General features: G+C 38.9%; 2 protein-coding genes across 6 annotated transcripts; one reads left to right on the forward strand and one right to left on the reverse strand.

The window, feature by feature from the left end:
* The first annotated feature begins 2,257 nt into the window (after positions 1–2,257).
* Positions 2,258–7,487, forward strand: LOC103708523 (probable methyltransferase PMT17). 5 transcript variants are annotated; one of them, XM_039121181.1, is made up of 8 exons: positions 2,258–2,507; positions 3,114–3,212; positions 3,359–3,406; positions 3,485–4,188; positions 4,300–4,510; positions 5,059–5,356; positions 5,503–5,970; positions 6,952–7,487. In XM_039121181.1, exons 4-8 carry the CDS (start codon positions 3,490–3,492, stop codon positions 7,157–7,159), a joined length of 1,884 nt encoding a protein of 627 aa, XP_038977109.1. In that variant the 5' UTR covers positions 2,258–2,507; positions 3,114–3,212; positions 3,359–3,406; positions 3,485–3,489; the 3' UTR covers positions 7,160–7,487. The 5 variants fall into 5 exon arrangements, with proteins under 5 accessions (XP_038977109.1, XP_038977122.1, XP_038977117.1 ...); XM_039121194.1 differs by having other exon boundaries at positions 3,114–3,189; XM_039121189.1 differs by having other exon boundaries at positions 2,301–2,317.
* Positions 7,488–12,871: 5,384 nt separating this feature from the next.
* LOC103708499 (auxin-responsive protein SAUR32-like) lies at positions 12,872–14,467 on the reverse strand. The gene has a single exon (XM_026805193.2). The coding sequence runs from the start codon at positions 13,587–13,589 to the stop codon at positions 13,149–13,151; it is 441 nt and encodes a 146-aa protein (XP_026660994.1). The 5' UTR covers positions 13,590–14,467; the 3' UTR covers positions 12,872–13,148.
* Between the last annotated feature and the right edge of the window lie 3,658 nt (positions 14,468–18,125).

The raw sequence follows: 18,125 nt of genomic DNA on the forward strand, positions 1-18,125 counted from the left end.
GCAAAAGGCTTTCTTTCTAGAAAAGGAGGAGCAAAGGTTGCGCTTGACTTCATTAAGATTATGAAGTTATAAAGAAACCGAAGGCAAAAGATTAGTCATCAGAATCCAATTACTTACCAGCTATATACCATGTTTTGTACCTCTTTTTGGTCTTATTGAGGTTAATTACCTGATATTAGTCCTTTTTTTTCAGCTAAGTTTGAAATTAACATCGAACCCATGAACCAGATTGAGATTTTGTCTGGTTACAGTCAAAGTGAGCACGATTTGAGCTTAATTGCAGCCAAGCTCATACTGTTTAAATCAATTAACAGCTTTATTGTCTGGTTGATTTGTATGGGTTTAATTAGTCTAAGTTTAAGCGTGTTCAAAAATATACATACCGGGGGACTCAACCGAGGTGATTGAGTACATCCTGGAGGCGGGGCGAGGGGCTGAGCACTCGCTACTATGCGACATCTGGCGACTGCTGAGGGAGTGTTGTGCTTTTCAGGTGGTGCATGTATTTCGTGAGGTGAACAGAGCTGCTGACTGGGACGCCTCTTTTGCTGCCTACCATTCTGGAGAGATATTTTGAATTAGGCATGCTTCTGCTTCTCCGCCACTGTGTAGTATTTTTTCTAGTGATTCAGTTGGTTGTACTCATGTGAGATTAGTGTGAGCAGACAATCTACCAAAAAAATAGAAATATTTCATAGGCAATTTGGATAGTTTAGAGATCTCTATTATGGAATAGGCAGTAAGTCCAATATGTTAGCTGCTTTCTTGATTGTTAAATGAAAAGTTTTGCTGATGAATGAATGCAATATTCTATCAAAAAAACATGCATACCAGGTCAGATAAATAAACGGGTGGCATATGTTGTTCTCCAAAGTTAGCGCTCTCTCTCTCTCTCTCTCTCTCTCTCTCTCTCTCTCTCTGGCGGTTGGCTAACCGAAGCCAGCCCTGGCTTTGGAAAGATGGCGCGGTACACTGAATTAACAATGGCACAAATCCCTACATCAAAAGTACAAAAAAATTACACAATGTTACAAAACCATTTCATCCAAATAAAAAAAATAGTAAAATAAAGGAACGCATCTTTCTAATGAATCCATGAAGGGTTTCAAGGCAACGCTCGATGTTGGTGAAATCATCCGACGTGGCCCCCTTTCCAGTTTGGATCCGAGGCAAGCATGAGCTTATGTACTGAGAGAGTTGTAAACATTTTTCAGAAACACCCATGCAGTGTACGTGCAAATATTATTTCAAATTATGTTCTTGGTATGTGTAATACTCAACTAAAGGTTGCAAATGGAGGGGGAGGTACAATGCACCCACGTGGAGGCAGCTGCTGAGATTATTGGTGGGAGTGGGAGGCAGGATGCAATAAACATAAGATCATGTCGAGGACAAAACGGTCATATAGAGTGCTTTTTCCTAAATATAGTATAATTATCTAAGTACATGCCGCATCTTGCGCCACATTTTTTAACCAATTATCTAAAAAATATAAAAATCTATATTTAGCCTCGTATCAATTATTTTTTTTAAAATTAAATATTTATATAAAACTAAAAAATTTAAAAAATATCTTATGCTAATTATTTTAAATGATATTCTGAATTGCTATAAATAATATTATAACGAATTCGGCCCACTGCAGTATAGATTTATAGGGATTGATGATGAATGGATTGTGGTGTTTATTATTAAATTAAAAAAAAATTAAATAAATTTGAACTTTTAATTTGATGGGTATGTTAGAATTAAAAAAATATTAAGCTTGATTGACTAAGAAAGCAAGATTTTTCGGCTGCTCTCCCAAGGAGTTTTTTTTTTTCGAAAAAGAGATCTATTAGTTTTGAACTTAAAAGAATCTTTTTGAAACTTTAAAATCTCGTTCTGAAACTTTGAAGGCTGAATGCCCCTGGTGCTATGCTGTACAACTTGACCCACAAAGCAAAGAAAAGGATGACGATAAAACAACAAAAAGAAATAGAAATATTGTCTGTAATTCGAGGCTGGTCAGTCTCCTCATTTTCGTCCCCCGGCGACTCATCTCCTGCCGTAGCTTAGACCAGATCCTATCCTTGCGCGCCATTGGAAGGAGACAATAAAGAAAAAACAGAAAGGAAAAGATATTTGGTGGAAAAGAAAAAAAAAGTTTCAATTTTCTCTCATGTCTCCTCCCTAAGATACTGCGACACAATGATTCTCTTCACGTGATCCATGCTGCTTCTCATGGTCAACCAGATAATAAAAGGAGAGATAGAGAAGAAGATGGCTAAAGAAAATTGGAAGGAAAAATATAGAGGTGGGGAGGAAGCTTGTTCAGGTGGTGGCCAAATGAGTACTTTTCTTGTTGTCTTTTTTTTCTTCTTCTTTTTCTTCCTTTCTTTTCACTAAAGAAAAAGGTAAGCCATGTGGGAAGGACTGCTGCTACTCTGGAGAAGGCTTGGTGGGCTTCTCTTGCTTCAAGAGGCAGAGATGGATGTGATAGTTTTATAGCTGCACTCAGGAAGAGTGTAGGTGTCTGATGGAATGATAGTTTTTTCTTCTTCCGTTTCAAGAAAATGCAATGTTGTTTTCGTTGTTTTGTTTTTGAGGAGATTTTAGCTATAAATAGTTTGGTAGATGGTGCTGGTGGCTTGAAGCTTTTGTCTTGAGCTCTCGATTTGTTGTGGTGTGGTTCCTAGAGCTTTGCCGTTCATGATCTGTTGCCTTCAGAGGTACCCAAGGGCTTGCAATGATGCCTCCTGAGCCTTAACTTTTCTCTGCTTCTGCTCACTCTTTTCCTTTTTGGTGTGTGTTGTGCCATCTCTTTCATGAAAACGCCTTTCAGTGGGCTCTTCACAGAGTTTCACCTGTTTTGCGGGCTCTTGCTATGTTTTTCCTGTCCCTCACCAGCAGGATTTCTAGATTTGGTGGTCTTGAGGATTAGATGAAGCATTCTACTTCATTATGCTGCATTAATGAGCTCTGCTACACCTATTTTTTGTTCTTTAAAGTGCCCATCATTATCAGACCCTTTCTAGATTTTCTCTTAAATATCAACAGTACTCTCGTGCATAAATCTCTTATTGATGTTTATATCTGTAGCACTCACACGGCTGCTTTCAATCATAAACCAGATAAACCAACCAAGTTCTTGCTGGTACGCGCTCTGAACTGTTGTCCTCTTTGTACCAAAAGAAAAAGAAAAAAAAGGTGTTGTCCTCTCACCTAAACAGGTCTCTCCTTTTAACGCGAAGTGATTCTTCTTCTTTTTCATCACAACTATTTTCATAATTTTCAATTGCAAATGTAGACTTGAGATCCATTTCTCTTGAGCGAACTTATTAATCAAGATCTTGCTGCAATGTTCCTTTTCTTGAAGGTGCCTTGGAGCCATCTTAGCTGCAAATCCTTAGCTTGAAGGAAAAAGGTAGGTTTTTAGGTGTAAATCTTAGCTCTGCTGTTTGAAATCTCAAGCCTGTACATCCTTTTTTTTCTTTCTTTGCAGGTCTAATGGCCAAGGATAATTATGGATCTCCAAAGATCCATCTAGATTCAAGAAGGCAGCGTTTTACTTATATTTTTGGCGTAAGCTGTCTCTGTGTTCTTTTCTACATCCTTGGGGCTTGGCAGAACTCCGCCGCCGCACCCAAATCCAGTGGCAGTGTCTCTAACAAAATCGAGTGCGACCCTGTCAATCCATCGTCCAATTCCCGTTCCACTGTCGTGCCGTCGTTCTCGTCATCAGATGCCGCCCTCGACTTCGAAGCTCGCCACCGGCTGGACCTCAATGAGACATCGGGGACGGCCGAGAAATTTCCACCTTGCCCTTCGAACTTTACCGAGTACACTCCTTGCCAGGATCGAACGAGGGGGAGGAGGTTCGAAAGAAAAATGCTGATATACCGAGAGCGCCATTGCCCTGGAAATGATGAGCTCATCAGATGCTTAATCCCTGCGCCACCAAACTACAAAATGCCTTTTAAGTGGCCTCAGAGTAGAGACTATGCTTGGTTTGATAACATTCCTCACAAGGAGCTCAGTATTGAGAAGGCTGTTCAAAATTGGGTCATCGTGGAGGGTGACAAGTTCAGATTCCCTGGTGGTGGAACAATGTTCCCTCGAGGTGCTGATGCTTATATTGACGACATAAGTGCACTTATCCCCTTAACTGATGGTAGCATCAGAACTGCAATTGATACAGGTTGCGGAGTAAGTTTGCATTCCTTTTCTCTCTGATCTTTTTGTTTTTGAGATTTGAAGGTATGATTTCATTGGATGATGAGGAAACCTGAGGTGTGTTGTTTGTTTTGGACATTGGAGGTTGCTAGTTTAGGGGCTTATCTTCTCAAGAGGGATGTCATCACAATGTCATTTGCGCCGAGGGATACACATGAGGCCCAGGTGCAGTTTGCTCTGGAGCGAGGAGTTCCAGCCATGATCGGAGTGATAGGATCGCAGCGGATGCCATATCCAGCGCGAGCTTTCGACATGGCTCACTGTTCGCGGTGTCTTATCCCGTGGTTTAAGAATGGTGAGCAATCCTGATGCCAAGTTATTGCAATGAGCTTTAAAACATGTCTTAGTTCCTAAGAATCAAATAGTGCGTAATTTTAAAATTATGAAAAGCCTGATAGATCTTGCTGGTGCTATCTGAAGCTGCTCACAGTCAATTCCCTAAAGTTAGATTATGTCAATGTCCACCTTTTCTGTTCCATACTTTACGGGTTGGTTTTGTCTGTCTTTACGCAAGTAAATTGAGCGAAAAACACTCAATTTGAAAAGCAAAGCGAGAAAAAATTCACTTCGATGGTGTTGTTGTGGATACAATATGTTAGAAGTCCACAGCCCTCATCATCAAATGCTGTCCCATAGATTTGAAGTTGGCTATATGAATCCTCACTCAACAAGAATTCCTACTTCTTTGCTGCTGTTCTTGCTGTTCGTGTTCTTCTAATTATTGTTATGCAAATATCTGTTATTATTTTTAGTATGTTAGAAATACCCTGCACTTTTATTTTGATATTTTAGGAGAATTTGGTCTGGACATTGTTCGATGTATTCACTAGTCTTTTCCTTCAGATGGTCTATACCTAGCTGAGGTTGACCGAGTTCTAAGACCAGGAGGCTACTGGATTCTGTCAGGTCCTCCAATCCATTGGAAGAAGCACTACAGAGGTTGGGAGAGAACCCAAGAGGATCTGAAGCAAGAGCAAGATTCGATTGAGGATGCGGCGAAGCGCCTATGCTGGAAGAAAAAGATCGAGGAGGATGATCTTGCAATTTGGCAGAAGCCCATCAACCACATAGCCTGCATTCAGAGCCGAAAGATCCATAAAACACCACACATATGCAGGAATGATAATGCTGATGCTGCCTGGTACGAAACCTATCACAGTAGATGACATGATTTAACTCTCTTAAGACGTTGATTGACGAAACAATTAGTCCTTTTAAATTGACTGTCATCTTTATCTTTCTTGAGTAACTTTGAAATGCATCTCCATGGACTCGTTGTATGTATAGGTACAAGAAATTGGAGGCTTGTATAACACCATTACCAGAAGCAAAAAATGAGGAAGAAGTTGCTGGTGGAGATCTGAAGAAATGGCCCGATCGGGCATTTGCTGTCCCGCCAAGAATAAGCAGAGGTTCCATTCCAGGTGTAACTTCCAGGATTTTTGAAGATGACAACCAGATGTGGAAAGAGAGGGCGACACACTATAAACGAATTGTTCCTCCTTTGCCTCAAGGCCGATACCGAAATGTGATGGATATGAATGCCAACTTGGGAGGATTTGCTGCAGCAATGATGAAGTACCCAGTGTGGGTGATGAATGTTATCCCTGCAAACTCAGGCCGGGACACGCTTGGTGTCATATACGAGCGGGGTTTCATTGGCACATACCAGGACTGGTGCGAGGCTTTCTCAACGTATCCAAGAACTTACGATCTCCTCCATGCTGATGGCGTGTTCAGTACCTATCAGGACAGGTAAAATTAGGGGTTCTCTATTGTTCTGGAGTGAAGTTCCTGGATTCTCTCACAATATCCACAGCTGAATGGTGTTATGCTCAAATTTTGCGTAAATCTGCCTCTCGTTCCATTTTATTCTTTGTTGCATTAGAAGTACAGCTCTCTTATAAGATAATTGCTTCATCACATTAAATTTGTAAATGACCACCGAAGGCTAGTTTGGATGGTACCACCTCTTGCCCCTTTGGCTGGAGGTCGAGAGGGTTTGGTTCTGGTTAGAGTCACCCTCAAGGGGTAGGGTGGGACTAAGGGTAGAAACATAAGGATTAGCCCCTCCTAATCTTAGGAAGAAATTAAAAAAAAGAGAAGGAATTTGTAAATGCATGACCTTTCTTTTCTGTAGGTAATTGACATGCTCTAAACTGTCAACTAAGGTGATCTAACTTCTCAGGCAATTTTGCTTAAGCTAGTAAACTAAACCATCTGCATTTCTATTACAAGATTCAGAAGGGAGCTCGAAAACCTGACTGATAATATTTCCATAAGAACTTGAACAAGATATGCAATTTCATAATCCTCTGACCTAGCAAAACAGAATATCAGAACCAAACATAATCATCATGCTGATTTATTCTCTCAAAAACAAATTTCCTGTTATGGTTAATCAATGAACTTTGATCTATCACTGCTTTGTCAATAAGATGCTTGTATGAGGTTGCGTATCAGATAAAATTTATTATTTCAGTATGTCTTATTAACTTTGCAGATGAAAATGTTCTTATTTCATGACCCAAGAAAACTAAAATGTAAGGTTATATTAATATAATTATAGTTATCCAGATTTGTATGTAAATAGAACATTCTTGATGACGTAAAGTACTGCAGTTGTAATCAAAATGAGATTTTATTTGGTTAACCTCCTTGGTGATGCTAATCCTAATCTTCTACTAGCCATGACTTGTTCAAGTATTCAACCTCACCGAATGGAATGACTCGCAGGTGTGACATAACATACATTCTATTGGAGATGGATAGGATATTGAGGCCAGAAGGGACAGTGATAATCCGGGACATAGTGGAGGTCCTCACAAAGGTAAAGTCCATAACAGATGGGATGAGATGGAAGAGTCAGATCATGGACCATGAGAGTGGACCCTTCAACCCTGAGAAGATCCTCATGGCTGTTAAGACCTACTGGACTGGCTGAATCCTCCGAACAAGGCCAACTGCACTGCACTTTTTTGTATTGGGATATCTCATGGTTTAGTTGCTGTCCATCCTCATATAGGCTCGCTGCTGCATGGTTTTTGAGCCAACAAATTTGTAGTTAGAATGTATTCAGTTTACTCTTTCTCTTCTCTCTCTCCCACTCTATTTTTCCTCTCTCTTCTACTTGAAGTGTCTGATTCTTTGTTACCCTGTAATGTGAAAAGGAGTCGTTAGGCTTGATGGCTGTTGGTTGGTTGGTTGGTGATGTATTTTGTTACAAAAATTCTAAGGCCAGAGAGTTGCTTTCAAATTGCAATATTTAGAAAGAATGGTGCCGGGAAGGAAATGTAATGGTATCATGATTGGTATCAAATCAATTACCATCATAGAGTTTTAAAGAAAGAAAAAGAGATCTTGTATGTCAACAATTTTATTGTGTTTGGGGGGAGAGGGTGGGGGGTGGGTGAGAGCATATGAAAAAAAATAAAGATTGGTTAGAGGTAGATATCAGAGAGGCTGTTAGATAACTTGGTATTGTCTTTCTAAAATAATAGAATGTTCTTTCTAAAGCTGCCCATACTCATAAATATCACATAATAATGTTTTACTTTTAAGAGAATTAATAAAAAAATCCCAACAGTAAATATGATAGACCTAAAGAGCTCCCTTCACTCCCTTCACTCCTTTTTAGTATGGGTTTGTGTGAATGATTGTAGGAGTTTTACCTTAGAATCATCTGTGTCAAACACTATGAAAACATCTCCTAGAATTTGAACCAAAGCTCCAGTTTGAACCTCAATCTTCCTTCTAATGGAGAGAGCCAGAGAGGTTCACTTGCTGGGTTATAAGATTAAATTAATGAATCAACTGCAACAGACGATTTTTTTAACCACTAAATTGAGGTTCATGATGAACATTGAATATAAGGTTTTAAATTAATCCCACCTCAATTGAATTACTATAGCTAGATAAGATTAAGTTTTGTTAGATGATGCGAACAATTGTTTGGGGTGATTTCATCACCCAAACTTTATGAATCCATCAACACATCTAACAATCAATATTGTATATCCTTACACATACATTATAGATCATGTCCAATTTGATAAACTTAATGGGCTGCTTAGATGATTAAGTTGTTGCAAAGACTACCTAAGCTAAGGAATGGGCTAGGTTTAGCCTGCCCTTCCTGTTTTGATACATTCCATCTCATCCAAGGTTCATTGTCTTGGTACTAGACCCCATACTGGCATCATCCTAGTACAGCGTCAGTATATGATACGGTATGAAACGGCGAGATGTACTAAGTATTAGTATGGTATGAGATTGCTTACCAGTTTTGGCCTGAAATTATAGAACCATCGAAGTAGAATGGATCCGACCTGCACCCCCCGACCATCCTTTTTGATTTATTTTGCAGCAATGATCCTTTTGTTTTCATTAATTTTGTAAAAAAATCTTATAGTAAAACTTTTATTTAGATATTTGGCCAGTTGATGAAATCAGATATATCCTTCTAACTTTGATTTTTGATAAATTTTGGGTTAGATTTTGCCTCTTTCCTGAAAACAAATGTATCCATTATTTACTTCTAAAGAATGATATATCCATGATGTGGCTTGCTCTAGTTCTAGTGGCCACGTCCCTCTACTTAGCAACTGAGGTTCTAGATTCAACTCCTTAGTGGTGTATGCATAAAAAATGATCTGAATACTTATAGCGGACACAGGTCCTTTTCCCTTTCTCTTTTCTTTCATGAAAGGAAAAAAAAAAAATCTATTCTAGTCTTTAGAACAAAGATGTATGTTTTCTTTTCCTTCTGTAGGCAATATTCTGCAACTAGGCTCCCATAAAAAGGCTTCATTTCAAGATATTACATTTGCTTTCTTAAACACACTAGGGAAATGAATGGTTTTCTTCATAAAACACCCAACATTTGAAAAACCAGAAAAAGGGAAGAAAAAGAAACTAGTAAAACCTATTATCCAATCTTACCCTGTGCTTTTACGCTTTTCTTATAGCATTTTGTACTTCGTTGTCCACCTATCAACTCTGATCCAGCTCACTTATCACTCCATTCTAAAAATTGCAACCATACAAACTAATAACCCAGGGCAACAGATGACACAAACTACAAGCATATAATAACCATTTTGATTATGATTGTTGTCTATTATCAAGATAGTTCATGAAAACCATACAAATAGTCAAATCAACTAGAAAGTCAGGGATGATCAGAAGGAAATGGCGTGCATTAAACCCCGCTAATGGTGCTAAATGCTGCTAAGTTAGTGAAATCACCACGGATGAGACCTATACTTGCACTTTCTGCCCACACTCATAGAAGCCAGCCATAGAAGTCTTCTTGCTCCAAAGTGATGGAAATTCAGTAGTGGCAACAGAATGATGCAGCTATCTCAATCGCATCTAAACCTCGCTTTAGTTGAGTGGTTCTCATGATAAAATAGGGAAAAATTAAACTTCTTTTTGATGCAACAAGACATAAAGAGAAGCGTTCCTACTTTATTTTTTTGGTAGACGGGAAGCTTCACTGCTTTAAAAGTAAAATGCTGCACTCGACCAGAGTGGCAAAGCGAATGGATTCCGCTGTGCCGATTAAAATATCCACTAATGTGGGAGGGCCAGAGCTCAATTACTAGCTGTTTACATCTAATCAAACCAACGACTAGACTCTGCAACGTTCCCCTTAAATCACGGCAGAGATTTCAAAGAGGAAGGAGGAAAAATGCAGCATGGAATAGAATAAACCAATGCCTTTATCATATAATATCCAAGAGCCAGACTTTATGACTTATTTTTCAATTGGATAGTCATCATGTATGAGAAAAAAAGCCATTTAATCCATAATAATTTTTCTAGTCTCGCTTTATTTCCTGTGAGATATGATTATGCCGCTTTTGTTGTCTAATTTTATACTATATTGGAGGCTGAGGATGAGACATATGGATGAATTTGGCACAGCATTGATCTAAAAGGATTTATATCTAGTTCTCATGCTGACCACAATCAGATCGGGATGGGTTCATGTCCAGTTTGGTCCAACTCGACTAGATTAGAGCAGGGCACTTTCCTACATGTCAGGTCTAAATTTAAGTCCACGACCCAGAATGTAAGTGTCTTCCGGTACTCATCTTCAAAGCTCATTCTCAAACTAGGTTTGTTCTCAAGCACAGTTGTTGAAGATCATACAATTATTAAGCTTTTAGGGCAAATGGTGATTTTAACATGGTATCAGAGCAAAGGTCCTAAGTTTGAACTCTGTCTCCACACTCTTTAATTCCATTATTAAAAATTTCACCTATTGTGCTCACCCATTAAAAAAAAGTCCGACCCACATATAAGAAAGAGTGTAAGAAAATATAAAATATATAAATAAATCTATCTCACTTCATCAGCTTAAGCTTTTAGGACAAGTAGTGATTGTTAACATAGTTCTCCCTCTGAATCTCTTTCAGTTATGTGATTTTAAATATACCTGTTGAAGAATGAGCCGGCGACTCATTGGCAGTGGCTTGGTTAAGGGAATCCACCGGAGCCGCAGCGAAAGCAAGTCTTCATAGGGCGATTGTCACTGCTTATGAACCCAAACCTGGGTGATCTATCCATGACCAGGATTAGTTCATCAATAGCCTTAAGTCAGAATCTTATTTTCTTTTGACTCTGCACCATTGATTCCTATCGGTGCTGCCAGCAATGGATTTGTTTGCAGCCGGTTTTATATCAAAAAAGAGGGGAAAAGTGATCATATTACAACTTTTCATTGTGTCAATTTGAACCTTTCAATTCCAATCAAGTTACTCCAACACTGTGAAATATGTAGCTAACTGAAATGAAATCGAAGAGTGCTTGAGCCAGCAAGGTATTAGCTTACCTTGTCAACAGAGTTTCTTTGTGATTGTACCGAGAACCTAGAATTAAAGTCTGCCTTCACCAACATGCAGAGAATCAGGATATTTGGTAGAGCTACCTTCATTTTGCCGTTACATACGTTTATGTCTTAGCCCCTTTCTATTAAAAATAAGAAGACAACTTAGTTTCAAGTATAGGTTGAATCAGAAAATATATCAGGAATCCAATTCTTTTGCTATAATAATATTACACGTCACCGTATTTTTGCTTGAATAAGTAAAAATAACATTTTTCAATGTTCTCCTAGGCTTAGTTTTGAATGTAGAGGAAGTAAGGATGAAGGACTTCATCTGAAATTATCCCAGCAGGCAAACAAAAATGGGGGCTGAATGTATAATCTTCAACAATTCAAACAAACCACAGATAATCTGAGATCGGTCATTATCCTAGCCATTGAATTCCAACCTAATTATTGAAACAAGCAAAAATATCCTCCAGCAAACAAGTAACCACTACAAGAGAAAGTATATCCTATACCACATGCATCATTGCAACACACCAATCATAGCCACTTATTTTTATGGACCATATTCATTAAGTGCTCATCTTGGTGCACAGCTATAGGGTTCGGCTATGATCCATGTGGTGGACTACCATTTGGTGTATGTGGTGTAAGATTTAATATTTATCCCGTTATTTCAACAAGCTCATATTTATCTTTAATTAACAAATAACCATAAAACTATTGGCTATCCTAATGATTAAGCAGGAGATAAAAAAACTTTATGCAAATACAAATTAAGCAGGAAAGGATTTTACCTGAAATTATCCTGAGAGACAAAAATTGGGGCTTAATACATAGGGGCTGGATATGTAATTTTCAATAGTTTGGTCAAACTAAAGATGCTCCTTGATCAACCATTCAATAAGTACATCAGAAGGGATCTGTCAGCCATTTAATTCCCACCTAATTTTCGGAACAAAGTTAAAATATCATCCATTACCAAAAAAAAAAATAAAGTAACCAGAGCATCACAATACAGTGATTATGAGGGGATGGAAACACTTTATACAAATTCAAATCAAGATTATCGTGGAATTATAATTATACTAGTTTAGGACTGAGAAAGCTATACCAGGAAATTCTATTCCTTTTCCGAACTAAGCCCTAGATCCAGGAAACATGCTGCATCTTAATTACCATTGCTAAGATGACTGAGAAAAGAAAATCATGGCTGACTTGATTGCCTAACTTGATCTTAATATTGCCACAGATGGAGGTTTTCCTTTCCTTACAAGGAACCACTACATTTACAAAATTTTAAATGATCTCAAGGACTACTTCGATGTTATTTTTTAGTGTTGTGGATTAAGTTGAGGCTGGGCTAAAGGAAGAATTAGAAGAGATTAATGTCATTTTTTTTATGCTGGAGTCATGCATCGCCTCTTTGCACAATTTGTTTGACAATTCTTCAATACCATCATTTTTTAGATTAACAAGTGAATTTGTTTCAAATCATGGGATCAAAATGTTCTTTCAATAAATCCAATCATCAATCAAACTTCTCTATTCCTCGACCCTTTTTTTTATCTCCCTCTTTTTCATATATTTTTGTTAGTGTTCTTCTCGTTCCTGACATATAATTTGGCTCCACCAACATCAAGTTATGCATTCATGAAAAATTAAGAAAACAACTTATCGAGCCAATTCACATAAAATGACAAAGATTAAGCAACTAGCAAGCAAAGTATCGAAGGACCCAAATCCCGTGCTTTCAGAAACGAACTCAGATCTCTCATCGTCTCTCTCAGTACAAATTAAGAGCTAAATTTCCAGGCATAAAGGGAAGATTGATAAAGCTATATTAAGGTAATGCAAAAGAGAGAAAAAAAAGGTTCCAACAGCATATATGTATATATATATATATATATATTTCTGAAAAGACATAAAATAAAAGAAGAATATAAGACAAGGAAGACGACAAAGCACAAAGGTTCGCTCCTTCACTTTGTGCCCACACATAAATTATCGTCATCGTCAATCTTCTTTCACCTCCCAAAAAAAGAAACAAATCAAAAGGAAAGAAAAGAAAAGAAAAGAGAAGGCAATAAATTCTTCAAGCCCTAAAGCATCCGGCAAAGTGAGGAAGGTGGTGGTGGTGGGGGTGGTGGTGGTGGTGGTGGTGGTGATGGTGGTGGTGGTGGGCGGCGGCGGCGGTGTCGCGGTCGATGATGCCCTGGACGTGGCGGAAGTGGTCGACGCCGCAAGGGATGGTGATGGCTCCCTCGTGCTCGAACCCGTACTCCTTCTCGGCCTGGTCGAGCAGGCCGACGAAGAGCGGGTGCTTCAAGTAGTCCACCGGCACGACGAACCGCTGCTGCTCCTCCCCCTCCTGCCCCACCCTAATCCCCATCCACCCCTTCCTCATCGCCATCCCCTTCTCGTGCCCGTGGCCCAGGTGCGGCATGTGGAAGTGAAAGCTCAACAAACGGTGATGGTGATGGTGATGCTGTTCCTGATGATGATGATGCTGTCCGTGTTTATCTTCACCTCTCATGGACGCAAGGAGAGACAGAAAAGAAAAGAACAGAAAAAAAAAAAAAAAAAAAAAGCGAAAAGCAAGAAGAGCAAGGAAAGATTGAAGCTGTGATGCTGGGAAATGGAACTCGGGTTTAGAGGGAGAAGGGCCAAGGATCAGACCTGGAGATGGCTAGGCGGAAAAGGGTGAGAGAGGAGTTGCAGAGAGACGTGGGGATGTTAGACATGGCCGTGCTCGCTCTCTTCAGAACTGTTTACAAGTACAGCCGCCAGGGGAAATACAAAGGCTATCAGGCCCCGAAGATATGGGCATATATAACGGGAGGTGGAGGAAGGAATGCTTGATTTGGTTTATACGGATATTACTAACAGAATAGTGGGAATCGGCATATGGCCAGTCAGACTTGGTATAAACGTTTATTCTACCAGCCAATTCTTCCTTTGATTTTTCCTTCTTAAAATAATATCATGTCGGTTTTCATTCCCTTGCGTCGCTCGCAAGTTCGAACAAACCATCAACCTTCATATATATCTCCCCGGTGCATCAGCTTCTCCTTAGCATTCAGAAACGTACACGGTGTACCTTTCCACCGTCGGATTATACAATGGTCGCTGCGAGATCTACGCAAGCGGATGAATGAAGAGATTCCGAGTGAGTGCTTTGAGAGATGTGCGGAAACTATCGGTGTCGCGAAAGAATGATCGAAAGAAAGATTTAGCCCGGTCTTTTCTTCGGAAACGCGGCACTGCTGGCTTGAGAATGGTGGGGCCCAGCCATAAGTAGAAGGAATGCCACGATTGGAGGCGAAGGAACCAAGTGCCGTTAGGGGAACGTGTCATGATGTGAGACCATGTCCAGAGTCGTTGCCTTATGTCATCCTTGCCCTCGGGAAGCTACGATCCCTCTACGAACTTCAAGAATTTTCTTTACTATTAGGTATTTATTCCAAAGCATTATTTATAATAAAAAAACAATTTATAATTCAAGACCAATCAATGAGGAGCCAGCATCGGGGAGGTTGAGATGTGAATGGTGGCGTTGCAACCTTCCATCTTTGGGTGTGTTGTTGGACGTTGCATTCCTTGTGGCGGTGGACGCTACCATTTGACTGAGGTGGTGCAGCCGTTTGGTAGGAGGGTCCAATCCCCTTGCTGATTGTGGCCTCACATTTGATCCACAGTAACAATGATATGAGAGGATTAGTTGAGATATTTAAGGATCCTTGACTGACCTGCTCTATCTTCCAACCCAGCATACAGTGAGAGCCCGATAAAGTCGGGGTTCGCTTTGCATCTTTCACGCCAAAGAATGATCCGTCAACCGACGTTGCTCTTTGATGACGTCAACCGACGCGGCACGTATCGCAAAGCACTCCTATCTTTTTCGTTTATCCACCTGCATGGGCGATCAAATGGTTGACGTCGCTATTCATTCTTCCGTGCGAACGATACAAGCTGAAGCCGATGTAGTAGACGAGCAGCAAATCCTTTTGGATAGGCTTGGCTGGAAGAAACATGAAACCTTGCGGGTATCATCTATTCAAACAAGAGGACCGAAGGGACTGGATCAAAATTTGACGAGATCAAATTGGAGATAGGTACAACCAACATGAGCACTATCAAATTTGAATTTTTCAACTTAAATGACCGTTTGGGCCCAAACCACGCTCCTGGAGAGGAAACTGATGACGAAGGGTAATTGCCGGAGAGGAATTGAGCTCCCTGTGCTCAAGATCCAAGGGTTTTTCTTTCCGAGTTTGCCTTCTACTTTCTAAATATATCTTTGATTAACCAACATTGCAGTAAAAGTAACTGCTTTAATAATACAAGTTAATGACTGTCACGTTTTCTTTAAAGACATCATTCACGAAGTTATTTTCAAACATATGACATACTTAGGTCTCGTAATAGGGAACCTGCTATTTGAGAAGAGTTTGTTTTGGAACCATCCTGACAAGAATTATTCACATAGTAAACCCACTCTGCTGGTCTTTCTTTTTGCCAAATAACCTATCGTGTCATTTCCTGTGACTTGGAGTTTTAAGCTTTCTACATAAAATTTATTATCATTAAGGTGGATGTAAATAGTGAGCGCACACGAAGGATAATTTTATTGCCAATGACTCCCGCTTGTCTTCAATAGAAACTTGCAGTTGTAAGCAGCAGCGCTCCAATTCTCTCTGCACCCGTAATCGTAACTGCAAGAAACATTCTTTTTGGTTTAACTGGTTGTAAGTGACAACTGGTAGGGCAAATTATATTTCCACTTGAAGAACAATGGGCATAATGCGTTATCTTATGACATTATATTCAGACAATATCATGTTGTAATAATATATTTATACAATATTATACTTATTTTAGTTAGTATTATGATATATTTATTATTCCACTATGTTAGTATATTACATTGCACCTTATATATTACTGTTATGGTATGCATGAGGAGGCCAGATCTAGGGGAGGCTCCGAAGGGACCATGATAAAAGCGATATGCTATTTATCATTATATTTTGTATTACATTATGAATATATGAGAATATGTAATATTACATTATAAAATAATAATATTACATGATGATACTATTATATTATATTAATATTGGGGATGTGCTCCCAAAGGATCAAAGGGGGTCTGGGCATACGACAGCAAAAGGCACAAGTCAGTCCCAACTACCAAGAAAAGTTGCAACTAGTTTGTGTAACCCAGTGGCAACCAAATACATGCAAGCTGTTTTGAACAACATGATCTACAGAACTGGAATTCAGTTGCCTGCAAATGAAACGACTTGCAGCAACCAAATTCTTGCAAGTCACGCCACTAGCAAACTGCAGTTTGCCTAGCCGTCGACAAACCACATAATTCCTAAGATTAAAGTCTTTGTCTAGATGCCGGCTATAACATCCTTACCTACCAAATAAGTGGAAAAAGTGGTATGTCATCTAGAGTTTGGTCTAGGCTCCCAAAAGCAACCTAACCCAACTATAAGATTGTTTCATGCAGGAAGTGAAATAAATTAACCTAGTGGAGAGCTCTCTACACCTCCCAGGTTACCGCAGGTGCTCCTTCGTACTTCTCTAGCCCATCATCGGCTGTAAGGGCTCATTTGGTTCGCGAAAAATATTTTTCTTAAAAATATGATTATTGAAAAGAAAAAAATATACTTTTGGCATGTCTGGTTAAACATGGAAAAGTGACAGATTTTCAGAGTGCTTATATTTGGTTGACCATCCACTTTTTTATAAAAGTTATATGTAATTCCTATTATACCCTTAATAAAAATTAGATCTTTAATGCCTCTTTAATACTAAAGGACCATTTTAAAAAAAATTAAAGATGGAGTGATTTCCACCTGATGGGTAAATAACTTTTCCATATTTCTCATTGAAAAGATTTTTCCATGAAATGTGGAAATCATATTCTCATGGAAATACAACTTTTCCATCGCTCTCCTTTGACAACTCCAACCAAACAAGAGGCATCTCATTACTTTTCCATTGACCATACTTTTCCCCACCAAACAAGCCCTAAGCGGTTTTCCCTTCCCCTCAACTGTAGCCGACATCGACGACACCATTAACCATCAGCTTTTCAGCTGTGGGCCCGAATCTACTACAGCAGGATCTTAAACTTCACCTGTGGCTAATCTCGTCTGCGGAGGATGTTCACCAATGGTCCCCCTCCTAATCTCCGGCTAACTAAGAATTGCACGAATTTGTTACCTATTTAGATCTCACATATCAATGTGTTTTGGCTGCAACACAAGCATGGATTTACTACTTCTCTACATAATATGCCTCTTGGCTCAATCATGGTATTTGAATCCAATTTAGGTCCTTGCAAAATGCAAGTCATAGTTTTGGATGTATATTTAGTCGGGAAACAAAAAGGGCATGCCACAGTTGCACAAAACCAACCTGAACTTGATGGTAGATTAATCAATCAATATTGCATAACATATGATTAATCCTATGCTCGAATAAGCTCAAATAACATTCTCTCCCCACATTTTAATACTAGAAATGTTTTTATCACACAATTCTCAGAGATCATAGAACAAGTACAAGACCCCGAATAGCATTGACACTCTAGGATCCCTAAAATCTACTTGCAGACTAGATAATCGGTGTTGGATACCAATTCAAAGACTAATAAGACATAGACATATTATGAGGCTATGACTAGATGTACGTTTGCTAAAGCACAAGCACCAAACAGCAATCCTTAAACTATATAACAGTAGCTTAATCTCCAAATTTTCAATTCCAAATATACCCCCCAATTAGATACTTCATTAAAAATTTAAAAATGCTCTAATAATAACTATAGTTAGATTTTTTTTTCAATATTCAAATATATTAATTCAATTTCTTTTAAAAAAAGCTTAAAACATGCGAAACTTCTACAAAGGGGATTCCAAAAGTTTCTTTAAAAAAGAAAGGATATTTTAATATATTTGGATACTAAAAATTTTGAAAGAAGGAAGATTGATGCTTCAGAATTAAGATATTAAAGTCAGAATTTACACATCAAGCAAAAAAAGTTAATTATAAG

The sequence above is a fragment of the Phoenix dactylifera genome, chromosome 2 (genome assembly GCF_009389715.1).
Source record: "Phoenix dactylifera cultivar Barhee BC4 chromosome 2, palm_55x_up_171113_PBpolish2nd_filt_p, whole genome shotgun sequence".
Taxonomy (NCBI): domain Eukaryota; kingdom Viridiplantae; phylum Streptophyta; class Magnoliopsida; order Arecales; family Arecaceae; genus Phoenix; species Phoenix dactylifera.

Excerpts from the sequence above, each read along its gene's own strand:
- LOC103708499 (XM_026805193.2), bottom strand. The coding sequence starts at position 13,589 with ATGAGAGGTGAAGATAAACACGGACAGCATCATCATCATCAGGAACAG.
- LOC103708523 (XM_039121181.1), top strand. The coding sequence starts at position 3,490 with ATGGCCAAGGATAATTATGGATCTCCAAAGATCCATCTAGATTCAAGA. Across the intron at positions 5,357-5,502 it reads GATAATGCTGATGCTGCCTG|GTACAAGAAATTGGAGGCTT; the intron begins GTACGAAACCTA and ends TTGTATGTATAG. Across the intron at positions 5,971-6,951 it reads TTCAGTACCTATCAGGACAG|GTGTGACATAACATACATTC; the intron begins GTAAAATTAGGG and ends AATGACTCGCAG.